The sequence below is a fragment of the Aulonocara stuartgranti genome, assembly GCF_965226115.1.
Source record: "Aulonocara stuartgranti genome assembly, chromosome: 3".
Lineage (NCBI taxonomy): Eukaryota > Metazoa > Chordata > Actinopteri > Cichliformes > Cichlidae > Aulonocara > Aulonocara stuartgranti.
The window spans coordinates 80058362-80080250 of record NC_138941.1 but is presented as its reverse complement, the minus strand read 5'-3'; the positions used below and the strand labels follow the sequence as shown (position 1 = coordinate 80080250).

The 21889-nt window shown below is 42.0% G+C and overlaps 2 protein-coding genes across 2 annotated transcripts; both read left to right on the top strand.

The window, feature by feature from the left end:
- The first annotated feature begins 9343 nt into the window (after positions 1–9343).
- On the top strand, positions 9344–11438 carry LOC309702844 (HLA class II histocompatibility antigen, DR alpha chain-like). Its single transcript, XM_082527465.1, has 4 exons — positions 9344–9480; positions 9559–9804; positions 10575–10856; positions 11025–11438. The coding sequence occupies exons 1-4, from the start codon at positions 9423–9425 to the stop codon at positions 11153–11155; spliced, it is 717 nt and encodes a 238-aa protein (XP_082383591.1). The 5' UTR covers positions 9344–9422; the 3' UTR covers positions 11156–11438.
- Positions 11439–12848: 1410 nt separating this feature from the next.
- LOC309702840 (H-2 class II histocompatibility antigen, E-S beta chain-like) lies at positions 12849–21853 on the top strand. Its single transcript, XM_082527461.1, has 6 exons — positions 12849–12968; positions 13072–13344; positions 17061–17274; positions 17435–17502; positions 17581–17694; positions 21495–21853. Exons 1-6 carry the CDS (start codon positions 12914–12916, stop codon positions 21518–21520), a joined length of 750 nt encoding a protein of 249 aa, XP_082383587.1. The 5' UTR covers positions 12849–12913; the 3' UTR covers positions 21521–21853.
- Positions 21854–21889: the final 36 nt, after the last annotated feature.

Genomic DNA, 21889 nt, shown 5'->3' with positions numbered 1-21889 from the left:
GTGCTTCTGTTTCAGCAGCTTCAGAGGTGACTCTGCAGCTTTGGAGGATTTTTGGAAACTGCATCAGTGTAGAAGTTCACAGTCAGCAGGTCGGGACACTTTAAATTACCCACACATTTAAAACACATCAATACAGACCGAAGTGTGGGCATGAAATAAGAGCAGGACCGTAACAGTTCTCTGAAACACAACTGCTCTTAGCTAAAATAAACCCTTCAGAGGTCAGCTGTGGCCATTAAAGCTGGTCTGTGTCACGAACATCCTCCCTCTGATCAGTTTCAAATAAAAAACTGAACTCCTGTTGGAAGGACATTCAAAGAACATAAAGAGTTCAGTGTTACAGACTGTGACACCTCTGAACCTGCACAGTCTGTAACTGGATCAAACAGAAGAGGATATGAAGCTGCTGCAGGACCTCTGGATACAAGAAAAACTCTGTCATGGAAGAAGGTTAAAGTTTGCTCCACTTACACTTCATCTATCATCTATCCATCTCCATGCTTTCAGCAGGCTGAGTTGGTAAATCTGCGTGGCCCCTCCCCTGTCCGACTGTGTGTGAAAATCCTGTGGAGGGAACTTACGAATCATGGAGTTTAAAGTCTTATTCAGCCGCTCCACCAGCTCATCAGTCTGAACAGATTTAACACCCAGTAATTTGCAGTTGCTTTAGTGTGCGAGACATGAAGGGTGTGCCCTGGTCACTCAGTATCTCTTTCGGGATGCTGACTCGGTAGATGACCTGAAATGGCGCCTGCACTAAACTCTTTGCAGAGATGGTGGGCAGCAGCACTGCTTCTGGGTATCGCGTTGCATAATCCACTAATACAAAGCAATAGCCGCGTGCACTCAGGTGAAATGGCCCGATGAGGTCCATGCCAATGCGCTCAAACAAGACCTCCATTAATGGTAACAGGTGCAAAGGTGCTTTTGGAAAGGATGCCGGGCCAATAAAATGGGGCCATTATTCATTGCTGTATAATGAGTTGCCTGGAAAATCATTTCCTGGCGGCTTTTGGGCACCAGCAACACTGGTGTGTGTCTCCTCCATGCCAGTGTCTCGACTCACTTGGCAAAGCCTTTCAATAATACGAAGCACAGGTAGTTTCAGTTCAGGGTGCATCACATGACCATCAGCTTCTATCATTTGGTCAAAGGCTGAACACAGGGTGTCATCACGAGAGTGCTCCCGTGGGGAAATCTCCCGTGGGGTGAATTTCCAGAGCTGGCGGGACCTCATTCGAAGGACCTGCGTGCTTTGGCACTATGGGATATCAAGATCCATCCAGATGATCTTTGGCAGGCGTGACCGCCGCCTCCACACACCACGTGACAGCATACCCACCGCGCCATCCCAGCATTGTTGGCAAAGTGCTTATGGGGGTCATATGATTGTTGTTTTATTCTCTGTATGTATTATTGTAGGGTCTACCTTACAAAATGAACTAACAGCATGTTAGTACCGCATTGATCTCTAGTTCTAAATGTTGGAACACTGAGCTACAAGCTGTTACGCTGTGAGACTAGATTTATATATCTCGGACCACACACAGCCCACTGACTACATCTCCGCTTTCTTCAGGAAGAAATCTGAAGACTCTTTATATTGTAAGAAATAAATATTTAAAATTACACAAAATGTTCTGGTATTTCATTACCCAGACCTTCTGTTTTTTTAACTGTAGTTGTAAATAAATGAAATTTCTTTAGCAGAAACTGAAAAACACTTTTCTGTAATTTAATATTTTGCTTAATTACTTTGTGTAGAACTAACAGCCGGAGGTTTTTAATCAGTAAGAAAAACTGTAACACTTGTGAAAATACAGTTAATCCTGTGAGACACTGAGCCATGGCTCTGTGCTACATGCACACATTTCTGCATCTCTGCATTGTGTATATAGTTTATTTTATGTAATATTCAATACTGCACTGTTAATTTAAGCTTTTCTTACACAGCAGTGTAAAATATGAATTAATCACACTTTACACTAATCTCCCATTCAAATCAAGATGTTGTGAAATTGTCTGATCACACTGTGGTACTTAGTCTTTACCTGCAAAGTCCAATTTAAAACCCCACAGCTGTGCAGTGGAGAAGTGTGTCAGCTGCTGCGATGCTCACCAACTGCAGATTAATACAAGACAGTGGAGATGCTGGAGGATCCTGGTGGAGGATTGAAGTGAACTGAATTAAAAAGTTAACTCCTTCAAATACCTGCGAGTTCATACTGACAGTGATCTCAGCTGGAGAACACAAGCAAACAGTGTCTGTGCTCTGATCCGTCAGCATCTACACTCTCTCTGGTTGTTTGGCGTTCACAGTGATATCATGATGATTTTTTACAGAGCAACAGTTGAGTCGATCTTAAGGTATGGCACTGCACGCTGGTTTGGTAATTTAACTGTAAAATCAAAAGCTTAGATTTAAACTTTGATTAGGACAGCAGGGAGGATTATGGCCACAACAGCTCCTGTAAACCCCCAAGAACTACTAGAACATCCTCAGACAGGCAGACGGCATTTTAACCTCTCATGTTCTGCAGTCTGAGTACGTTTTACTAAACTGGGGGCAAAGGTGCAGGTGAACAGGCCCAGAAAAATTACCTAGATAACTTTACATCCCTAATGACTTTATCTTGTGGTTAAAGATGTATATGTTTTTTAGTTTGTTTGTTTGTTTGTTTGTTTGTTTTTGGGGGGGTGGGGTATTTTAAATAATTAATTCTAAACGATTTTTTAAACATTTTCATGCATTTATTACTACTAGGGAGAACACACATGTGGTTTACAGCTTGGACGAGTTTGAAACCTTTTGTCCTCCACAGTGGAAAATGGCTGAAAATAATAAGGGGTATCACTTTATCCAGCTGCTAATGTTATACTCAGCTTTCTCCAATATCATTGCAATGCAGCCAGATGTTCATTTTATGGTTTTTGCTAATTTCTTCACTTGTTCCTGACACGCTTGCATTTAAATCCAGCTCCCTGTTTCTCTGTGTACCTGCCTGTACCACTCTTCAGAACGCCTGCCCCTTACCCCCAACCCAATATAGGTTGTTAAAAAAAAAAGAAAGAAAAAAGCACAGCAATGTGTTACTTCCTGTTTGGTTTGTTCTGGTACGCCCAAACCATAACACTGCCTCCGCTGTGTTTTTGGATCATGAGCTGTTCCACGCCTTCTCCATACTTTATTCTTTCATCATTCTGGGAGAGGTGGATCTTGGTTTCATTTGTTGAATGTTTTTCCAGATCTGTGTTGGCTTTTTTAGATGTTTTTTTTTTTTTTTACTTCCATGCAGTCTTCTCTTTATTGTAGACTTGGATCGACACGCCGTCCTCCTTGAGAGTGTTGTTCACTTGGTTGGTTGTTGTGAACGATTTTCTCATCATCATGGAAATGATGATGATCCATCACTGTTGTTTTCTGTGGACGTTCAGGTCTTTTTGTATTGCTGAATTTACCAGTGCTTTCTTTCTTTCTCAGGATGGACCAAACTGTTGATTTTGCCACTCCCAATATTGTAGCCATTTCTCCGATTGTTTTTTCTGTTTTCACAGCTTAAGCATGGCTTGTTTCACCTGCATAGAGAGCTCCTTTGACAACATGTTGTCTGCTCACAGCAAAATCTTCCAAATGCAAGCACCACACCTCAGATCAACTCCAGGCCTTTAATCAGCTTTATATATATTTGTAAGAGACTCCATTCTGGGTTTCTCTGAGGCGTGGGCTGGGATCATCAGAGTTCATCCTTTAACCTATAACAATTAAAATATTCTCAAGCATGATCAACGGTTAATTACGGTACCGGCCAGAGTACCGGGAGCAGTTTGGAAGAACAAAAAGACGCGGAGACTGTTCTAGATTGTCATCCCAAACTAACTCAAAGTTTATTCTTTGTGCAGCAGTTTTTATAGGCAGACAACAAGTTTCAGCTCAGACCCTGCCCACTGGGTGGGGTGGTGTCCTTCGACAGTTGGAATCCTTTGTTCAGCAAGGGCAATAAAGATGCACTCACAAGGCCTATAAATCTTATACAGAGGTCTGCTACATCCTGAGTTCTGACACAACCCAAAAACATCTGCAAGGGAGTGATAAGTAAAAGAGTGATTTGTTGGTGTTTTCCCTCCAACCTTAGTATCTAGTTTCACACCATAAAATCCTCAGTTGACACAGCAAGAGGAGATGAGGTTCAAACAAAGGGCATTGCAGAAACAGGGTCCTTTGTATAATATCATCAAAAACAATACTCAGCAAATGCTACCATGGTATCAAAATATCACAACAATATTGACATAATGAAGCCCATCAAATAGCCTTTGAGTCAGCTGTCCAATTTTAAAGAGCTGAAACTTCTAAACCTTTCATCCAATTTAAACGTGGATACACTGAAATGAAAGCTGCAAGTCTACAGATCATGTCCATCATATAACTATAATTGATATTAGTGAAAAAATCCATTCTGACCAAGAGTTTTTCAGACTGAGAAAACTGATAATGAAGGTGAAGAATCAAATTACTGGGTCTATATTTTCTCTGGTACTGTTGTCTTTGTTTTCTTTTAGCTCTTCTTCAAATATGAGCAACTGTAAGTTGGTACCCTAAACATTAATAGAGCTAGACATGTTTTAAAATAAGATCTCTTTTTAGTTTATTTAAAATATTAGGCATTTGTTAAAACTCAGAGAAACAACTTCCTTCAAGTGTAGCTCAGTCTGGAGCTGATTGCATGCATAAGGGGCAAAGTACTTGAGAGCTTTCCCCCCGCCCCCAACTCACTGCAAACCCCTGACCTCATCAATAAGAACAGATTTTTGTGAATTAATATAGTAACATCCCACACTGGATAATATGCGATATTAGATATAAGGGAAGAATGGCCATGGATAGCTTTTTAAATGAAGATATGCCAGTGATTTAGTCTTCGCACCGACAACACAGAACATCCGACAGTAGAGTACAACATGCAATGATGAGTAAAACTATTGAGGTTTGTGATGAATTACATCTCCATTGTCAAGCAACGACATGAAAGTGGCAGACACAAGTCTTTTCTTAGCCTCAAAAGAAAGACAGGAAGGACTTCATTCGAAATAAAAATCTGAGCTTCAATTTAATTTTTTTTTAACCAACTGTTTGATAAATGACTTAAAGGAGAATAAAGAACCAACTAACATTTTGTTTATTAATCTGAATACCCTGAAATTTTATGATTTAGTTGAATATAAAAGGGCACAGATAATGTATAAAGCACAAAATAACTTGCTTTGCCGCAGTACTCAGAAGCTGTTCAAAGTCCGAGAGAGTCAATATGTGTTGTTTGGTATGTTGGTGTTTGAGGAGGATTTGTTGAAACTGTCTCAGAAGAGGAAGAGCTCTGAACCTGCCCTCTGCAGCACTAAAACGTTAAAAGCTAAGAGAGGAAACAGCAGGAGAGAGCAGTATTGAGTCTGAAAGTGATTAGTCTCTGAGCCAGGAACCAGAATCTGTACTCTCCTGCTGACATCAGGAGGTTCCTACAGAAAACCAAAGGCCTCAGGATGGTGAAAGTGGAGGACTACTTTCCAGACCTGAAGCTTTCTTTTTTTAATTGTCTCGGGTCTTGACAAAAAATCTGGAAATTTTGTTGATGATGTGTTGACAGATCAAGAGATTTATTGTTTTTACCGGTTTCTTGCGAAGCAGAGGAATTAATTAAGGGCGGTTTACTGAAAGTTAAAGCCAAATATGAAAATGTGAGTTTTGTTTTTCTCAATGGATAAGCTCCAACTAAAGGAGTGGACAGAATGGGTTTTTTATATGTCCTGTGTGATATTGTTAAGGTTTCTAGTGATGATGAGTATTTGTTTTTATGTGGTGATTTCCCACTATTGGATAGGAACCACACAGAACCTCATCCTGCATCCTCTCGCAGGCTCAGGCAGCTGGCTGCTGCTGTGGACCTGTCAGATGTGTGGAGGGCTTTCAACAGATGTCAGAGACGCGTGGAATAGGGCTGGGCCATATCATACCATTCACGGTATAATGCCGGTATAATAATAGGCAACGATAAGAAAATTAAATATCACAAATATCGGAATATGGGTAAAACGTGCATGCGCAGTGCCTTTGTTTACATAAGCACATGGCGGAAAAAGCATGGTGGAAAAAGCATGGCGGCGACGGAGAAGGGCAAAAGTGGATCAGATGAACCAGAACTGGTTTGTAAAAACGCTGCAACTTTAGTGGTGTGGAACTGGTTTAGCTTTCGTCTGTCAGATACACAACAAAGCACTATTTTTGGTAGAGCATTCTAGCGGGCCGAAAAACCTGGGGCTGCATGGCGTCAACGCGTTAGCGCCATGCAGCCAAACGCACAGGGCGATCCGCATTAACTCACTTTGCGACTTAACACGCGGCAAATTGCATACTGTGCTTCAACATAATGTTACCGTATTGTGTGTGTATGACCTCTTTTTAAGTTTTGTGGATGTTATACATGGTTATGCTGAGGATGTGTCGGCCAGTTTCCACTGGAAATGCCTTTGGTTAAACTGTCAGCGAGGAATTTGCATTTGCACTGTTACATTTTATATAACTTTAAAACACGTTTTTACACGTTGTGGAGATGTAAAGTATTTATTCAGTTATATCGTCAGTTATGTCGTTATCGCAAATTTACAAATATATATTGTCATAAATATTTTTGGACATATTGCCCTGCTCTAGTTTCCAACACTTTCATGTGCCATCAACCCCCCACATTCACCACACAAGCACCACTCCCCTGGTGAGCAATCCAGCAGGATCTGTGACAGATGTCAGAACAGCTGAGACTCAGTGTTGATGACCTCGAGGTCAAAAGGTCCTGAAATGATCGTTACAATATTCTCAGCTTTACCATCTGAACACCAGAACTTAATTCTCCGTGGATCAGAGTATCTGCTGATGATTTACTTTTTGTGCTGTAACTTGTCATATTTGTTCAGCATGAAAGTTAATTTAAAATGAGATTTTCTCTCTTTGCTGTGACTTAGATTTCATCAGCTCAAACATGGGACTTTATAGGACAGCGTGATGTTAGTATTTGAACTCACAGTTTGATGTTTGATGTTCACACATGACCTCAGTGTGTGAAAAATATCCATGCTGGAGGTCGACGGCCATTTTTAAATATATATATCTTATATGTTCAAACTTTGCACCATCACATGTTTATGAAATCAGACATGGTCAAGCAGAAGAACCACAATGATCTGAGATGGAATGACTCACCTGCACAGGTGAGCTGTGTGACAGCAAAGAGCTGATTGGCTGATAAACAGCAGAGGAAACAGTTTAAACTTTTCAGCTCTAACTCAGCTGCTCCTCTGACAGCATGTTAACTATTGAACCTCCACCTCTGATCAATAATCACTCTCTCATCTTGTTATTGCAGGAGTGTCAAACATAAGGCCTGGGGGCTGCACCGGGCCAGCAAAGACTCTGATCTGGCTCACTGGAGTAAAAATATGGAGGGAATAGATTTTTGGTATTTTTTATCATTTTTACCTGCTGATAAATAAAGACAGTGTGGGCAGAGATACAAGAACCTCTCCGTAAGAAATGAAGGAGAAAATATTTTGTTGTTATATGAGCTTTGTGTGATTTGATAATTATCTGAGGCATCTCACTTTGGTAATGTAAATATAATATGGCCAATATTATAGTAATTATATTAATCATTATTAGTTATTACAACAGTGAGCTTGAACTCTGGTTCAAATACTGAGCTTCAGTAAAGATTCAAGTTGCAGTTATTTATATTTCTTGTCACCTTAAATCTTCACTCAAAGACGAGTATCTTTGACAGTGTGTATACAGATGTGTTATATATAAGAGACAAATATTGTTATTTTAATATGTTGGCATTATTACATTTCTCTCAGTGCTGACTTTAATAATTCACAAAATCATCACATTCTCTGTAAGATGAAGCTCAGCTATTGAACGGCGTATATTTTAAAGTAAAGGCTTTAAAACCAAGTTAGTACAAACGTCACTGATGTCACATGACTTTGCCGACATGTGGCCAACAGGAATGTTTTAATGTTCTTCGTTATTAAACATTTGCACATAAATAAGTGACATATTATTCAGTGCTTACTTTTAACAGTTTACTCTTCGGCTGCTCCACTTCTGCCGTCTGCGGCAAAATTATCCACACCCATCGCCGCGCTATGCATTCTGGGATATGTTGGGCCATGAAGTCTATACTGCCACAGCCTTAAAATTCAGGGAAATGAAGGACGCATTTCAGGGCCGCATTTCGAGCAGCCTTTGAATTGGGACAGCCTTCGTCGCGTCGCTGTGACATAATCGGCCTTAAAATGCGGCCTTTAAGGCTGCAGACCCTGAATTGGGATACAGCCCCCAAGTGTTGAAGCTCTCCAGAGGCCCGATAAAGAGCTAATCATTTGATTCAGGTGTGTTGGCCCAGGGTGAGATCTAAAACCTGCAGGACACCGGCCCTCGAGGCCTGGAGTTTGACACACCTGCTTTAAATCATCCACACATATGAACACATATCAGTACAGTCCACATTGTAGTCATGAGATAAAAGCAGGACTCTGTTAGAGCTGGAAACACATCAGGACACAGGATAAGGTCAGGATGAGACTTTGCACTGAGAGACAGAAGAGCAGCTTCATCACAGAGTCAGTTTATTGAGTAAAAAAGACCAACTGGAAGAGAAGAAACACAGTCAGCTGCAGGTCACCAGAAATGTTCAATAGTTTCTTCAAAAGCTGTTGGACTTGACCTTTGAACCTGAGCTAAGACCTCTGCAGAGGAGAACGTTCTCTTTATCAAGCAGAAATGAAGTTCTCCATCACAAGTTAAAGTCCTGTATTCAGACTGTTAGTTTTAATTCTGTCAGTTTGACTTCAGTCAGTGGATAATCAGCACGACTGATTCATTAACACGTGAACATTTTCACTGTCAGATAATAAATGTGACACACTGATCTGCTTTAGTCTCAATCAGTTAAAATCAGCAGCAGGTCAGCTTTATATGTTTCTGAAGCCAGTTATTTTATTTATGATCAGTAAAATACACCAGTGATATCAAAATAAATAAAAATAAACATGTTTATATCATAGTTTTTTTGTTTAGTTTTTATTTACAGTGACTTTTCCTTTTCCTTGTTTTCCTGTTTGGTCTGCTGTGATCAGGCAGAAAACTTTATAAATATTGATTATTGATCGGTGCTGTGTGTGTCAGATCGTGTTCACCTCCAGCTGTTGTCTACCCGGACACTGATGACATCATGAGCTGTGAGCTCTGTGATTGGCTGCTGTGTGTTAGAGCTCAGCTGCACTTTCAGTCACTCAGAGACTCTCACACTCACACGGTGAGGTCCACACACACACACACACACACTCAGAGTTTAACTGTCAGAGAGCTGCTGATGAAGATGAAGGAGCTGCTCCTCTTCCTCTCCTGTGTCCTCTGTGTCTCTGCTGACGGTGAGTTTGTCTCTGTAAACAGCAGCTTATTGATCAGGTTATTGATCAGGTCACTGATCAGTGTTTGATGTGTTTCAGCTCTGCACAGTGACATTAATATCAATGGCTGTTCAGACTCTGATGGAGAGTTCATGTATGGACTGGATGGTGAAGAGCTTGCCTACGCAGACTTCAACAAACAGGAGTTTATCTACCCTCTGCCTCCTTTTATTGATCCTATGACTGTACCAGGAGGTTATGAACAAGCTGGGGCTCAGCAACAGATCTGCAGACAGAGCCTGAAAGCTGATATGCATAACTATAAGAACCCTCCACTGCAGCGTGGTGAGAAACTATTTCCTTCACTTTGAATAAAACTGTTTAAAACATTGATGTTTAAGGTAAGTTACGGCTGCAGTCACTGCTAACAAAAACAATATTTTTGTGACAGTGAAATTAATTGTATTAATTGTCAAATGAACCTGTGAGATTTCCATAAAGAGGTGACAGCTGCATAGGCATCTGTGGCCACATTCAGACAGCAGAACTACAAAACTGTTTAAGGATATTAGAAGGTTAAATTTGGGTTTTGGGGTCAGGGAACTCATCGTGTCGTTCTTACAGTCTGACTGAAAAAAAATCATTCAGATACAAATCTGTCCTTTGACTTGTGAAGTCTTAGCTCATTTACACACTGTAATGAGAAATTCAAATATAGAGATACAACAATTAAAATACTGGGAAACAGATCATGAGGAAATGAACCAGAATTAATTGAATGTGATACAGACTTCACTTTTTTAGCAAGCATCTTAAAATAAGAAAATGTATCAAAACATTTTGTTGATTCCACAGATAATTACTGACAATACAAACAAGTCATGTTTTAATATTTCATACAAAAAACTCAAATTTGTTGTTTCCCAGAAAGAAAACATGACCCTGTCATGAGTCAGACTGTCTGTGACACATGACAGGGTCACGTTCAGGTCCCATCCCTGTGTGTTTATACATATGGCTTTATGTATCAGCAGGGCTCACATGATGAACATCGGTGTAGCTGCGAAATAAATGTGCTCATCTCCAACACTGATGTGATCTGTGCTTTTATTCAGATGCTCCTTCAGGTGTGATGATCTACAGCAGAGATGAGGTGGAGTTTGGAGAGAATAACACTCTGATCTGTCATGTGACTGGTTTCTATCCTGCTCCTGTCAACGTCTCCTGGACCAAGAACGGACAGAAGGTCACAGGATCCAGCATCAACGTTCCCTATCCCAACAAAGATGGGACCTTCACCCAGATCTCCAGACTGCAGTTCACCCCACAGCTGGGAGACATCTACAGCTGTGCAGTGCAACATCTGGCCCTGACAGAACCACTGACCAAGCTCTATGGTGAGAAAACTTTATTTAAACACAGATCACTGATAGAGGTACAGAGATGACTATATCCAGATATGGAGTCTGACCCCAGTGTTGATCAGGAGCAGCTGGTTCACTGTTTCTCCTCTTTGTGTCCAGATGTGGAGGTTCATGTTTATCTCTGTGTGTTTCTGTCTCCAGATGTGCAGGCAACTGGTCAGTCTGATCCAGGTGTTGGACCCTCTGTGTTCTGTGGAGTGGGTCTGACTCTCGGTCTGCTCGGTGTGGCTGCTGGAACCTTCTTCCTCATCAAAGGAAACGAGTGCAGCTGATTGGCTCACAGTGATGATGTCATCAGTACAGAGACAGTTGAATTCATATCCTGACGTTTGCTTTCCCTCCTGTGGTGTCTGAGGCGAGGGCCGTCCTCTGTGCAAACACAGACCTGCTGCTTCATTCCTTCACACTGATTTACTGATGTTTGATTTACAGATGTTTGTTTCTCTGCTTTCTCTCTGTGTTTAAAGTAAAAACTAAGTATATGAACAGTTTGATTAGAAACTGAAAGCATATTTGTTTTAATCATGAAAGTTAATAAACAGACCTTTGCTGAAATCATTGCTGTTTTCATTACTGGCAGTGGCTGATTGATAAATGGGCTGGTATTAATATTTCACTCTTCTGCTTTAACTGGGAGGACAGTTAAATGCAAATGAACTAAAATATAAAACTAAGAATAAATAAAAAAAAAAAGTGATTGTTCAGGATGTTGTTTGTTGGTCTGACACTGGTCTTCACAACTAATATTAAAAAATGTTTAACTGTCTGAAAGAAAATTGTGTAATTGTTTTGATGTAATTATGAGTTATTGACTATTTATGCAGTATGTGTGTGTCTGGTTTACTGTCCATTGCTGTAGATATAACATTCAGTGGTCAGTATTAGTCATATAGGTTTAAGAAACACATACACATACAGAGTTAAGCTAAAGGCTGATTGTTTTGTAACAGTTCACCTGTAGCTGCTTTTCTTAAAAAGACAAAGAGACATCTCTGTCCCCTTATAGCAAGAAGGTCCTGAGTTCACCTCCACCATCAGGCCGGGGCGTTTCTGTGTGGAGTCTGCATGTTCTTCCCGTGTCTGCGTGGTGTTATGATCTAAGATCATATGGGTCATACGTGTTTGTGTGTGACTCCTCCCACCCGAGGATGGTTGTGGGTTTTCCTCTCTCAGGTGTGGACATGCGTGTCTTGGGTGTTATGGGTGAACATAACAGTGGTTCTCTCCATGTACTCCGGCTCCCTCCCACAATCGATACACATGCAGTTACTGGAATCAGGTGGTAACACTAAATTGCCCGTATATGTGAATGTGAGTGCGAATGGTTGTCTGTCTTTTTATGTTAGCCCTGTGACAGACTGGCGACCTGTCCAGGGTGGACCCTGCCTCTCCCCCTAAGACAACTGGGATAGCGTCAAATACTCAAATTGCTGAAGCCCCCATGATGTTCTCCTCCACTTAAACTACAGTCAGATATGAAGAAATGTGGATCACATTAGTAATAATAATTACATTAATTCATCACAGATGTACTTTGTTCATATATTAAAGACTGATGCTCGTTACAGTGAGTTTTTCAAACCAAACGCACACACATAGCTCCTTCTCAAATGCAAGATATTCACTTCTGTTATAATATACAGCTCTGATTCAGTCCAGTAATGTCACTGTTAATATCAGCCTTAAAGATGTATTTATAATATTGTAACAGATGTATTTTTTATTATTGCAGACATGCAGTTCAGAATCAAGCTCTATGAGAAATGTGTTTCTGTAAAGTGGTCAGAAAGATCATTAAAATGTTCAGGTTTATATTAACTAAGGTAACAGAGGCAGATTACTGCCATTACTGCTCATGTTACAAATTAACAGCTTATCATCTATAGAGAATTAATATTTTTACTGCAGTCTGAGCTGGTGTCACACAGTTCTTCCTGGTAACAGATGATGCTGTGGTCATGTGACCTGTCCTCTGTTTTTAGAGCAGCTCTCAGTCAGACTGAGTCAGTTTGTCAGGAGAACTCAGGAACATGGCTTCATCCTTCCTCTGCCTCAGCCTCCTCTTCATCAGCCTCAGCATAGCAGGTACTATCAATATACACTCATCAATACACTGCAGAGACACACTGATCAATAATCTGACCAGTGATGTGATCAGTTCACAGTCTGATGTTCTGTTTGTTCTCAGATGGATTTTTGGAGTATATGATGGCTCGCTGTGACTTTAACTCCACTGAGCTGAAGGACATCGAGTACATCAGCTCTTACTATTTCAACAAAGTGGAGGACGTCAGGTTCAGCAGCAGTGTGGGGAAGTTTGTTGGATACACTGAGCCTGGGCTGAAGTACGCAGCAGACTGGAACAAAGATCAGGGACAGCTGGCTGCATGGAGAGCTCAGAAGGAGACGTACTGCCAACACAACATTGGTGTCTGGTACAGCAACCCTCTGTCTAAATCAGGTGAGTGTGCTGGTCTGTGTGACATCATCAGGTGTTGACCTCACTCTGAATCATTCATGATGGACTCACAGCTGCAGGTCAGACTCTGGTGATCAATGACTGTAATAAATCACTGACTCTGAACACTCTAACCTCAGTCTGTGGCGCTCCCTGCTGGTGAAACAGGCAACTGCAGCTGTTCATTATAACACACTGATGATTCATTAAACCTCTTTAAGCTGAATTATTGCTCATATTTATTTTTAAATATTTCCATATAAATATTTCTAACAGCATGAAGCAGCCTGACAGGTTGATAAAACACTTTTTCCTTCTTTTCTTCTAATTAATTCATTTAAATCAGACAAAAATTGAGAAACACTGATGTTTGTTTGAAGGCCGTCTGCTGTTTATTTATTGATTCTGACTTTCAGAGCTTGTGTAGCAGCTTCACACCTGCACACATTTACAGCTCAGATCTATGAGTCAGTGTAACAGTGGAGCTATTAAATATACTGAAACAATTATAAAGTTATCATCATAACCCAGAGGAAACAGCTGCTGTGTGAATGACTGCAGTCACACACTACAACATGAGTTTTTGCTTGTTTCCGACTCTTCCTGTGTACTCGTGTCTACAACACACACACACTCAAACACAGAGCTCGACCGCTGTTGTTTAATCTGTGTGTGTGAAGTGTCCCTCTCTTAATGGTGTCTGCAGTAAAATGAGCAAAAGTGCTGAAGCAGCTGATGAATTCATGATAAGCTGATCCAACTGATGGGCTGAAATGTATTCATAGTGTAGCGACACACACTGTGATGTAGGTAACTTCAGGTTAATAATGCATGTGCTCATGTATGACATAATACAGTTTTCTGTCAGGTAAAGTATCTAACAGACAGATTATGAAACTAGTGTTTCCTCATGTTATGGACTGAAATCAGGTCCCAGCAGCAGCTCAGAGAAACATGAGGAGAACCAGCTCAGACCTCCTGTGGAGGGGAAGCTGTCTGATACTGATCTTCTGCTTTTGGATTATAGATGGCTAGATTTACGAGTGCACCTAAACGCAGCATGAATGTTGAACCATGTGTAGATGAGCAGGCTGTTTATAGGAGTGACTTCCTTTCTGGCGTGTGGCAGTCTATTGATGATAAATATTTATCTAGTTTTTATTTATTCCTGCTGTCTACTATTTATATTTAATTCTGGCACAGTTACAATTTCATTGTACATGTAAGATGACAGTAAAGGGCTATTCTATTCTATTCTATACTCTCTCGCTCAAAACTCACTTCAAAAAAACCTTCCAAACTCCAACCTTTACTTGTTTGTTTATATATTTTTCTTTATTCATGCTCTTGTATAAGGCATCTTTGGGTTTATTATTATTATTATTATTATTATTTAGCCCTCATTTACTCAATACCATTAAATAAATGGGCTTTGGGTTCTTTCTCTAGTGTACTCTCGTACGATACTCTTACATTAACTCCTCTTTTGTTTCTGGGATCAATGAAGCTTATTCCTTAACAGTAGCAGTACACACCAAAATGAACACAAGTGTCTACAGTGCAGCAAATCATGTCATACACCATGTAAAGTAGAGCATGCAACCCTTCTTTAATTTACCAAACAATGAAAAACAATAAAATAATAAAATGTCAGGTTTCAGTATTCAGGCAAACCAAAAAACACACACAGCAATTTACCCACTGTACACAGAATCTCCACACACACAGTGTAAACCACCAGTGATAACACAATTACAGTCCCAAACTAAACCTAAAGCCGGCAGAGATAAACCCTACGTTGCAGGCCTGTATTGCTCCAGAATAAATCCAAAACGATCTCCCAACCGGAAGTTCTTCACTCCATGAGCAAAAAATAAATAAATAAACTCAGTACCTTGTGAGACGTGCAATTCCCACCAGATTAATCCAGGCAACAGGTTGTCTTCAGCTCCGTCAGAAACACTCCGCTCTGAATGCAGCAGCACAAAGATGAGGAAGGTCCGTGATCTCCACCTGCTCCACAAGCTACCTGTTTTAGCTTCCCACGTTGCCAGAGGTACTCTGAGTGACTATCTGGGGTGTGTCCGTCCAGTTCGGTAACGATCCTCTGCAGCTTGTTATGTTCCACAACTTTAGCGAAACGGCAGCCTACAGTAGTCCTTATTAGCGAACGGCTGGGTTAGCCTCACTTTAACTTTAACGTGCACGGCCGCAAGAAACAAAGCACACAGTCCAGCAGACTCACGCTGAAACTTTACGTGTCATGTCACTAGCTTACCGACACTGACTTATCTGTCCGAAAAGTCAAAACACACTTACTACTAAGCTAACTTCTCTGGATGCTCGTGTAACTCACGCACCACCGCCCTCTCTCCTCGCGCTCTCTTTTTTTCCTTTTCCTCTCCACCCTGTGTTACGTTCACAGACCTTATCCCCGTAGGAAATTACACTTCTCACAAACAATTCACAAGAAAAGAAAGATAACTTATTTTAAACAATGCAAACATGTTTTTAATCAGTTTACATGAACTTTAATCTTTTTTAATATACAAGAAAATTTAAATAAATGAACTCTTTGATATTTATATTCTCAGACTTCGCTTATCTTTAACTATTTATGGATCTTTTTAACCCGGGTTACAATTATTATTACTAATGAGCAGATATTGAGACTGAGATCAGTTTCAGTCCTGAATTTTGATGGTGATATTAAGTAGGATGTGATATATACTGGTACTACAACAGCAGGTGAGATGCAGGAGGAATGATAAATGGACTGGTTCTTATGCAGCGCTTTTCTATTCTGAGTACTCAAAGGGTTTAGTGCCCTTTGGTGCGTTTTTGTTGCCTTCAAATTGTACATGAATTTAAATATCTTGGTGTTATTCCAGTTTATTGTTCAAGAATCATATTAAGAACAAATCTAAAATCATTGATTTAACCTACACAATCTTCAACAAATTAGATCATCGCTGCCAAAAACATGCAGCCAGGATGTTTCTCTACTCTATTATTTTTTCTCATATAGAACAGTGTTTTACTGATTTGTCACTGGCAAGTACTGCTACATTAAACCAACAGAATCTTTGTTTAAAAAGGCCTTAAAAGTGTCAGACAGAAAACCTTTTTCCTTTCATACTTCAGAAATATAATATCTACAGTTTTAAATTATTAAAGATATTTAGGTTTACTTAGTATATATAAGATGTTATTTTGACTTGTTCCACCCACATTGGGTGAGTTTATCATGTTTAAATCCAACATCAGTGGAAGCATCACCAGAGCCTCTACTGGGGATTGTGGAATACCTTGTAGACATACAACATCAGCTAAAGGTAGTGAGATGGTAGTACCTTCAACACATTTAAAACTAATCTCAAACAATGGCTAAAGAGGAATCTGATTTGTAATTACTTGTTTCATGTTATGTGTTATTTTTATTTAGTTGTTGTTTTATGTATTATTGTAGTATTAAATTTTATGTTGTAGTTTTGTGTGTTTGTAGTCTGGACGAGACTGTTGTACTGAGGGTTTGTTAAATTCCTTGTTTATTGTTCTGTCTGACCTATCGGGGTCTACAGATGAAAAGTAACCTTTCAGCTGACTCTGACATATTTACATTGATATATGTTCATTAATATGCTCTGTACCTTTTACATAAATACATTCAAATTTTACAGAGGACATTAATAATAATACAAATTCATCATGTCTTCCAGTTCAACCGTACGTCAAACTTCACTCCATGACACCTGCCTCCAGTCACCATCCCGCCATGTTGGTCTGCAGCGTCTATGACTTCTTTCCCAGTAAGATCAAAGTGAGCTGGCTGAGAGATGGACAGGAAGTCACCTCTGATGTCACTTCCACTGAGGAGATGGCAGATGGTGATTGGTACTACCAGACCCACTCACACCTGGAGTACACACCCAGGTGAGTCCACATCAGGTCCAGGAGCATCGTTTCTAATAATGGAAACCAAAAAACTTTTAATATGAAGTCAGCACTAAAGTTTAAAAGTTGAAGCTCCAGGTCTGTCATACAGATTCTGGTCTTGTTCTATGACAATTACCAATGCTTGTTTGTGTTGAAGGTCTGGAGAGAAGATCTCCTGTAAGGTGGAGCACGCCAGCCTGGACAAACCTCTGATCACTGACTGGGGTAAATACCTGTCTGTATCTACACACCTGTACACACCTGTACATACCTACCTGTCTGACTCTCACCTGTGTGACTCAGATCTGTCCATGCCTGAGTCAGAGAGGAACAAGCTCGCCATTGGAGCATCAGGACTGATCCTGGGTCTGATCTTATCTCTGGCTGGATTCATCTACTACAAGAGGAAGTCCCGAGGTCAGAGCAGGACTCTCACTCACAGACCAGTTCATACCTGAAACCAGTTTTGAGACCAGACTTAATCTAAAAACACATTACATGAGTCTAAAACTGGTTTGGATCTGGTTTACATCAGTATTTTTATATCAAATCAAATCACTTTTATTGTCACATCACATGTGCAGGCACACTGGCACAGCACATGTGAGTGAAATTCTTGTGTGCGAGCCCCACAAGCAACAGAGATGTGCAAACACAACAACACAAACGAGCAAAATACAAGAATGGCCAACCTGAAACTAATAAATATATGTACAATATATAATAGTGTATGCATTTCTGGATGTGTATACTAAATATTTTCCTACGTGTGTGTGTGTGTGTGTGTGTGTGTGTGTGTGTGTGTGTGTGTGTGTGTGTGTGTGTGTGTGTGTGTATGCACATTTTTACAAATTAAATAGTAAAAAAATAAAATAAAATAATAATAATAATAATAAAATATATAAAATATACAGAGTTGAATATGTGCAAAACAGTGGCATTACTGTACAGTATGGAGTGCATAATGTTGAAGTTCCAGTAGTGAAGCTGAGGTGTCTATGACGTGTTCAGCAGTCTGATGGCCTGGTGGAAGAAGCTGTCTCTCAGTCTGCTGGTACGGGACCGGATGCTGCAGAACCTCCTTCCTGATGGAAGCAGTCTGAACAGTTTATGGCTGGGGTGACTGGAGTCCTTGATGATCCTCCCCGCTTTCCTCAGGCAGCGCTTCCTGTAGATGTCTTGGAGGGAGGGAAGCTCACCTCCAATTATCCGTTCAGAGCACCGCACTACTCGCTGGAGAGCTTTGCAGTTGTAGGCGGTGCTGTTGCCATACCAGGTGGTGATGCATCCAGTGAGGATGCTCTCAATGGCACAGTGATAGAAGGTCCTGAGGATGCGGGGGCTCATGCCGAATCTTTTCAGTCTCCTGAGAAAGAAGAGGCGCTGCTGCGCCTTCTTCACTGTTTTGTTTGTGTGTACTGACCACGTAAGATCCTCAGCCAGATGTACACCAAGGAACCGGAAGCTGCTCACTCTCTCCACAGCAGCGCCGTTGATGGTGATGGGGGTGTGTACTTCTCTGCACCTCCGGAAGTCCACTATCAACTCCTTTGTCTTTGCGACGTTGAGGGTGAGATGGTTGTCTTGACACCAGTGGGTCAGGGCGCTGACCTCCTCCCTGTAAGCCGTCTCATCACCGTTGGTGATAAGACCCACCACTGTAGTGTCGTCCGCAAACTTCACAATGATGTTGGAGCTGTTAGTGGCCGTGCAGTCGTAGGTGTAGAGTGAGTACAGGAGAGGGCTCAGTACACACCCCTGTGGAGCACCAGTGTTCAGTGTGATGGGGGATGAGGTGATGCTGCCCAGTCTGACCACCTGGCGTCTGTCAGACAGGAAGCTAAGGATCCAGCTGCAGAGGGAGCTGCTCAGTCCTAGATCCTGCAGTTTCCTGTCCAGCTTCGAGGGAACGATGGTATTGAATGCTGAGCTGTAATCTACAAACAGCATCCTCACATACGTGTCTCTCTTCTCCAGGTGTGACAGGGCAGTGTGTAGTGTCAGGGCTATGGCATCATCAGTGGACCTGTTGTGGCGCTATGCAAACTGTAGAGGGTCCAGTGAGTCGGGTAGTGCAGAGCAGATGAAGTCCCTGACCAGCTTCTCGAAGCATTTGCTCACCATGGGGGTCAGGGCTACAGGTCGCCAGTCGTTCAATGAGGAGATGGTGGAGGATTTGGGTACAGGGACGATGGTGGCCATTTTGAAGCAGGCTGGGACTACAGACAGAGAGAGGGAAAGGTTGAAGATGTGCGTGAACACTCCAGCCAGCTGAGCCGCGCATGACTTGAGGACGCGGCCGGGAATCCCGTCCGGACCAGTAGCTTTGCGTCCGTTCACCTTCCTGAAGCACCTCCGCACATCCTCCTCAGACACAGTGTGCGCACTGACGTCATCCGCGGTGCGCACACTGTCCGGTCTCATGGTGTTCGCTGCGTCGAATCTAGCGTAGAATACGTTTAGATCCTCACACAGAGAGGCCGTGGTCTGCGGTGTGCTGGTTTTCCCTCTAAAGTCTGTGATCGTGTTTAGTCCCTGCCACATACTCCGAGGGTTGTCAAACTGTTGCTCCACCCTGTCCCTGTACTCACGTTTGGCTGCTTTGATCGTCTTCCGGAGTTGGTAATGTGCGTGTTTGTAGTCCGATGTGTTCGCGGAGGCAAAGGCGGTGCTCCGTGCCGCCAGTGCCGCGCGAACATCTCCGCTAATCCAGGGTTTTTGATTTGGGAAGGATTTAACTGTTCTGGATGGGACGACATCTTCCACGCATTTCCTGATAAATCCACAGACTGAGTCTGTGTATTCATCAATGTCCCTAGCAGCCACGTGAAACATTTCCCAGTCCGCGTGATCAAAACAGTCCCGCAGCGCAGACTCCGATTGGTCCGTCCAACAGTGCACCGCCCTCCGGGTTGGAGCTTCCTGTTTCAGCTTCTGCCTGTAGGCGGGCAGGAGCAGGATGGAGCAGTGATCTGATTGGCCGAATGGGGCGCGGGGGAGGGCTTTGTACGCATCCCGGAAAGAGGTGTAGCAGTGGTCGAGTAGCCGGTCTCCACGAGTGTTAAAATGGATGTGTTGGTGGAGTTTGGGTGAGACTTTCTTCAGGTTTCCCTTATTAAAGTCTCCGGCTGTGATAAACGCTGCCTCTGGGTGTGCGGTTTCCTCGCTGCTGATCGCGCTGTACAGTTCCCTGAGTGCACGGTCAGTGTCGGCTTGTGGGGGAATGTAAACAGCCGTAATAATCACTGCTGTAAATTCCCTCGGTAGCCAGAATGGCCGGCACTTAATCATCAGGTACTCCAGGTCCGGTGAGCAGAAGGATTTGACCGGGTGCACGTTCGCATAATCACACCAGCTGTTGTTGATCATGAAACACACACCACCGCCTCTGCTTTTCCCAGTAAGATCCTGTGACCTGTCCGCGCGGTGCACGGAGAACCCCGGCAGTTGTATTGCGGAGTCCGGTACTTTGTCCGATAGCCAGGTTTCTGTGAGGCAGATCACGCAGCAGTCCCGCATCTCTCGCTGGAATGAGATCCGTGCCCGAAGCTCGCACAGCTTGTTCTCCAGAGACTGCACATTAGCCAGTAATAAACTGGGTAACGGTGGTCTGTTAGTGCGCCGTCTCAGTCGAACCAGAACGCCAGATCTTCTCCCTCTGCGTCGGCGTTTGCGGCCTCCAGGGCCAGAGAACAAAGGCGTCTCAGGTGAGATGAATGGGGGGTCTGCAAACGGAGCGTCCGTGTTGCAAAACTTGAACTCCGGAAAGTTATAAGAAAGACCGTCTTTTATGTCCAGTAAGGTTTGTCGGTCGTACACAAGGAGACATGTGCTACTCATGAAAAAATAAAGGAAAAGTAAAATTAAACACAGAAGAAAGCCGTTGCTTGGGGGAGCTCGCGACGAGGCTGCCATACTCGGCGCCATCTTGGTCAGATATATATATATATCAATGTTTTAAAATTCTGTTTCAGGCCAGTTTAAACCAGTTTCACACAGTTTTAGACCAGTTTCTTTATTTTTAGACCACTGTAAGTTTAATTCATGTTTCAAACCCAGTTTTTTGGTAGTTTTTTTTAAAAGACTCAGTCCTGATCCAAGCCCTGAAAAACGAATCGTTTCTGAATCATTAGTATTGATCAGTTTAAATCCAGTGTCAATGAAGTGTTTTCAGAGCGTGTTGGTGACTGTGTCCTCGTCTCTTCTTCATTCTCCAGGTCGTATCCTGGTTCCCACTAACTGAGCCTGGATCCTGGTCCTGGTTCTGTCTGACGTTATAAAAGCAGCTGCTTCATGTGTTCAGCAGACTGATGATGATGATGATGATCTCTGTCTGGACTCTGAATCTGACTCAGGATCTCAGTGTTGGTGGTTGTTGTGGTTTCACTAGGATGATCCTGGATCAGGTCAAATGTAGACTCTGCTGTTTGATGCTTCACTGTTTAACTCTGCTCTTCAATCCATGTAATATAATCCCTGTAATCCAGGTCTCAGGGTGACTTTGTTCTCTCTGCTCATCTGATTCTAATTTACAGATTTTAACTTTCATGTCAAAATAAAATGACACAAACTTTCAGCTGTGTTTGTTTGCCTGCATCACTGCAGATGTTAC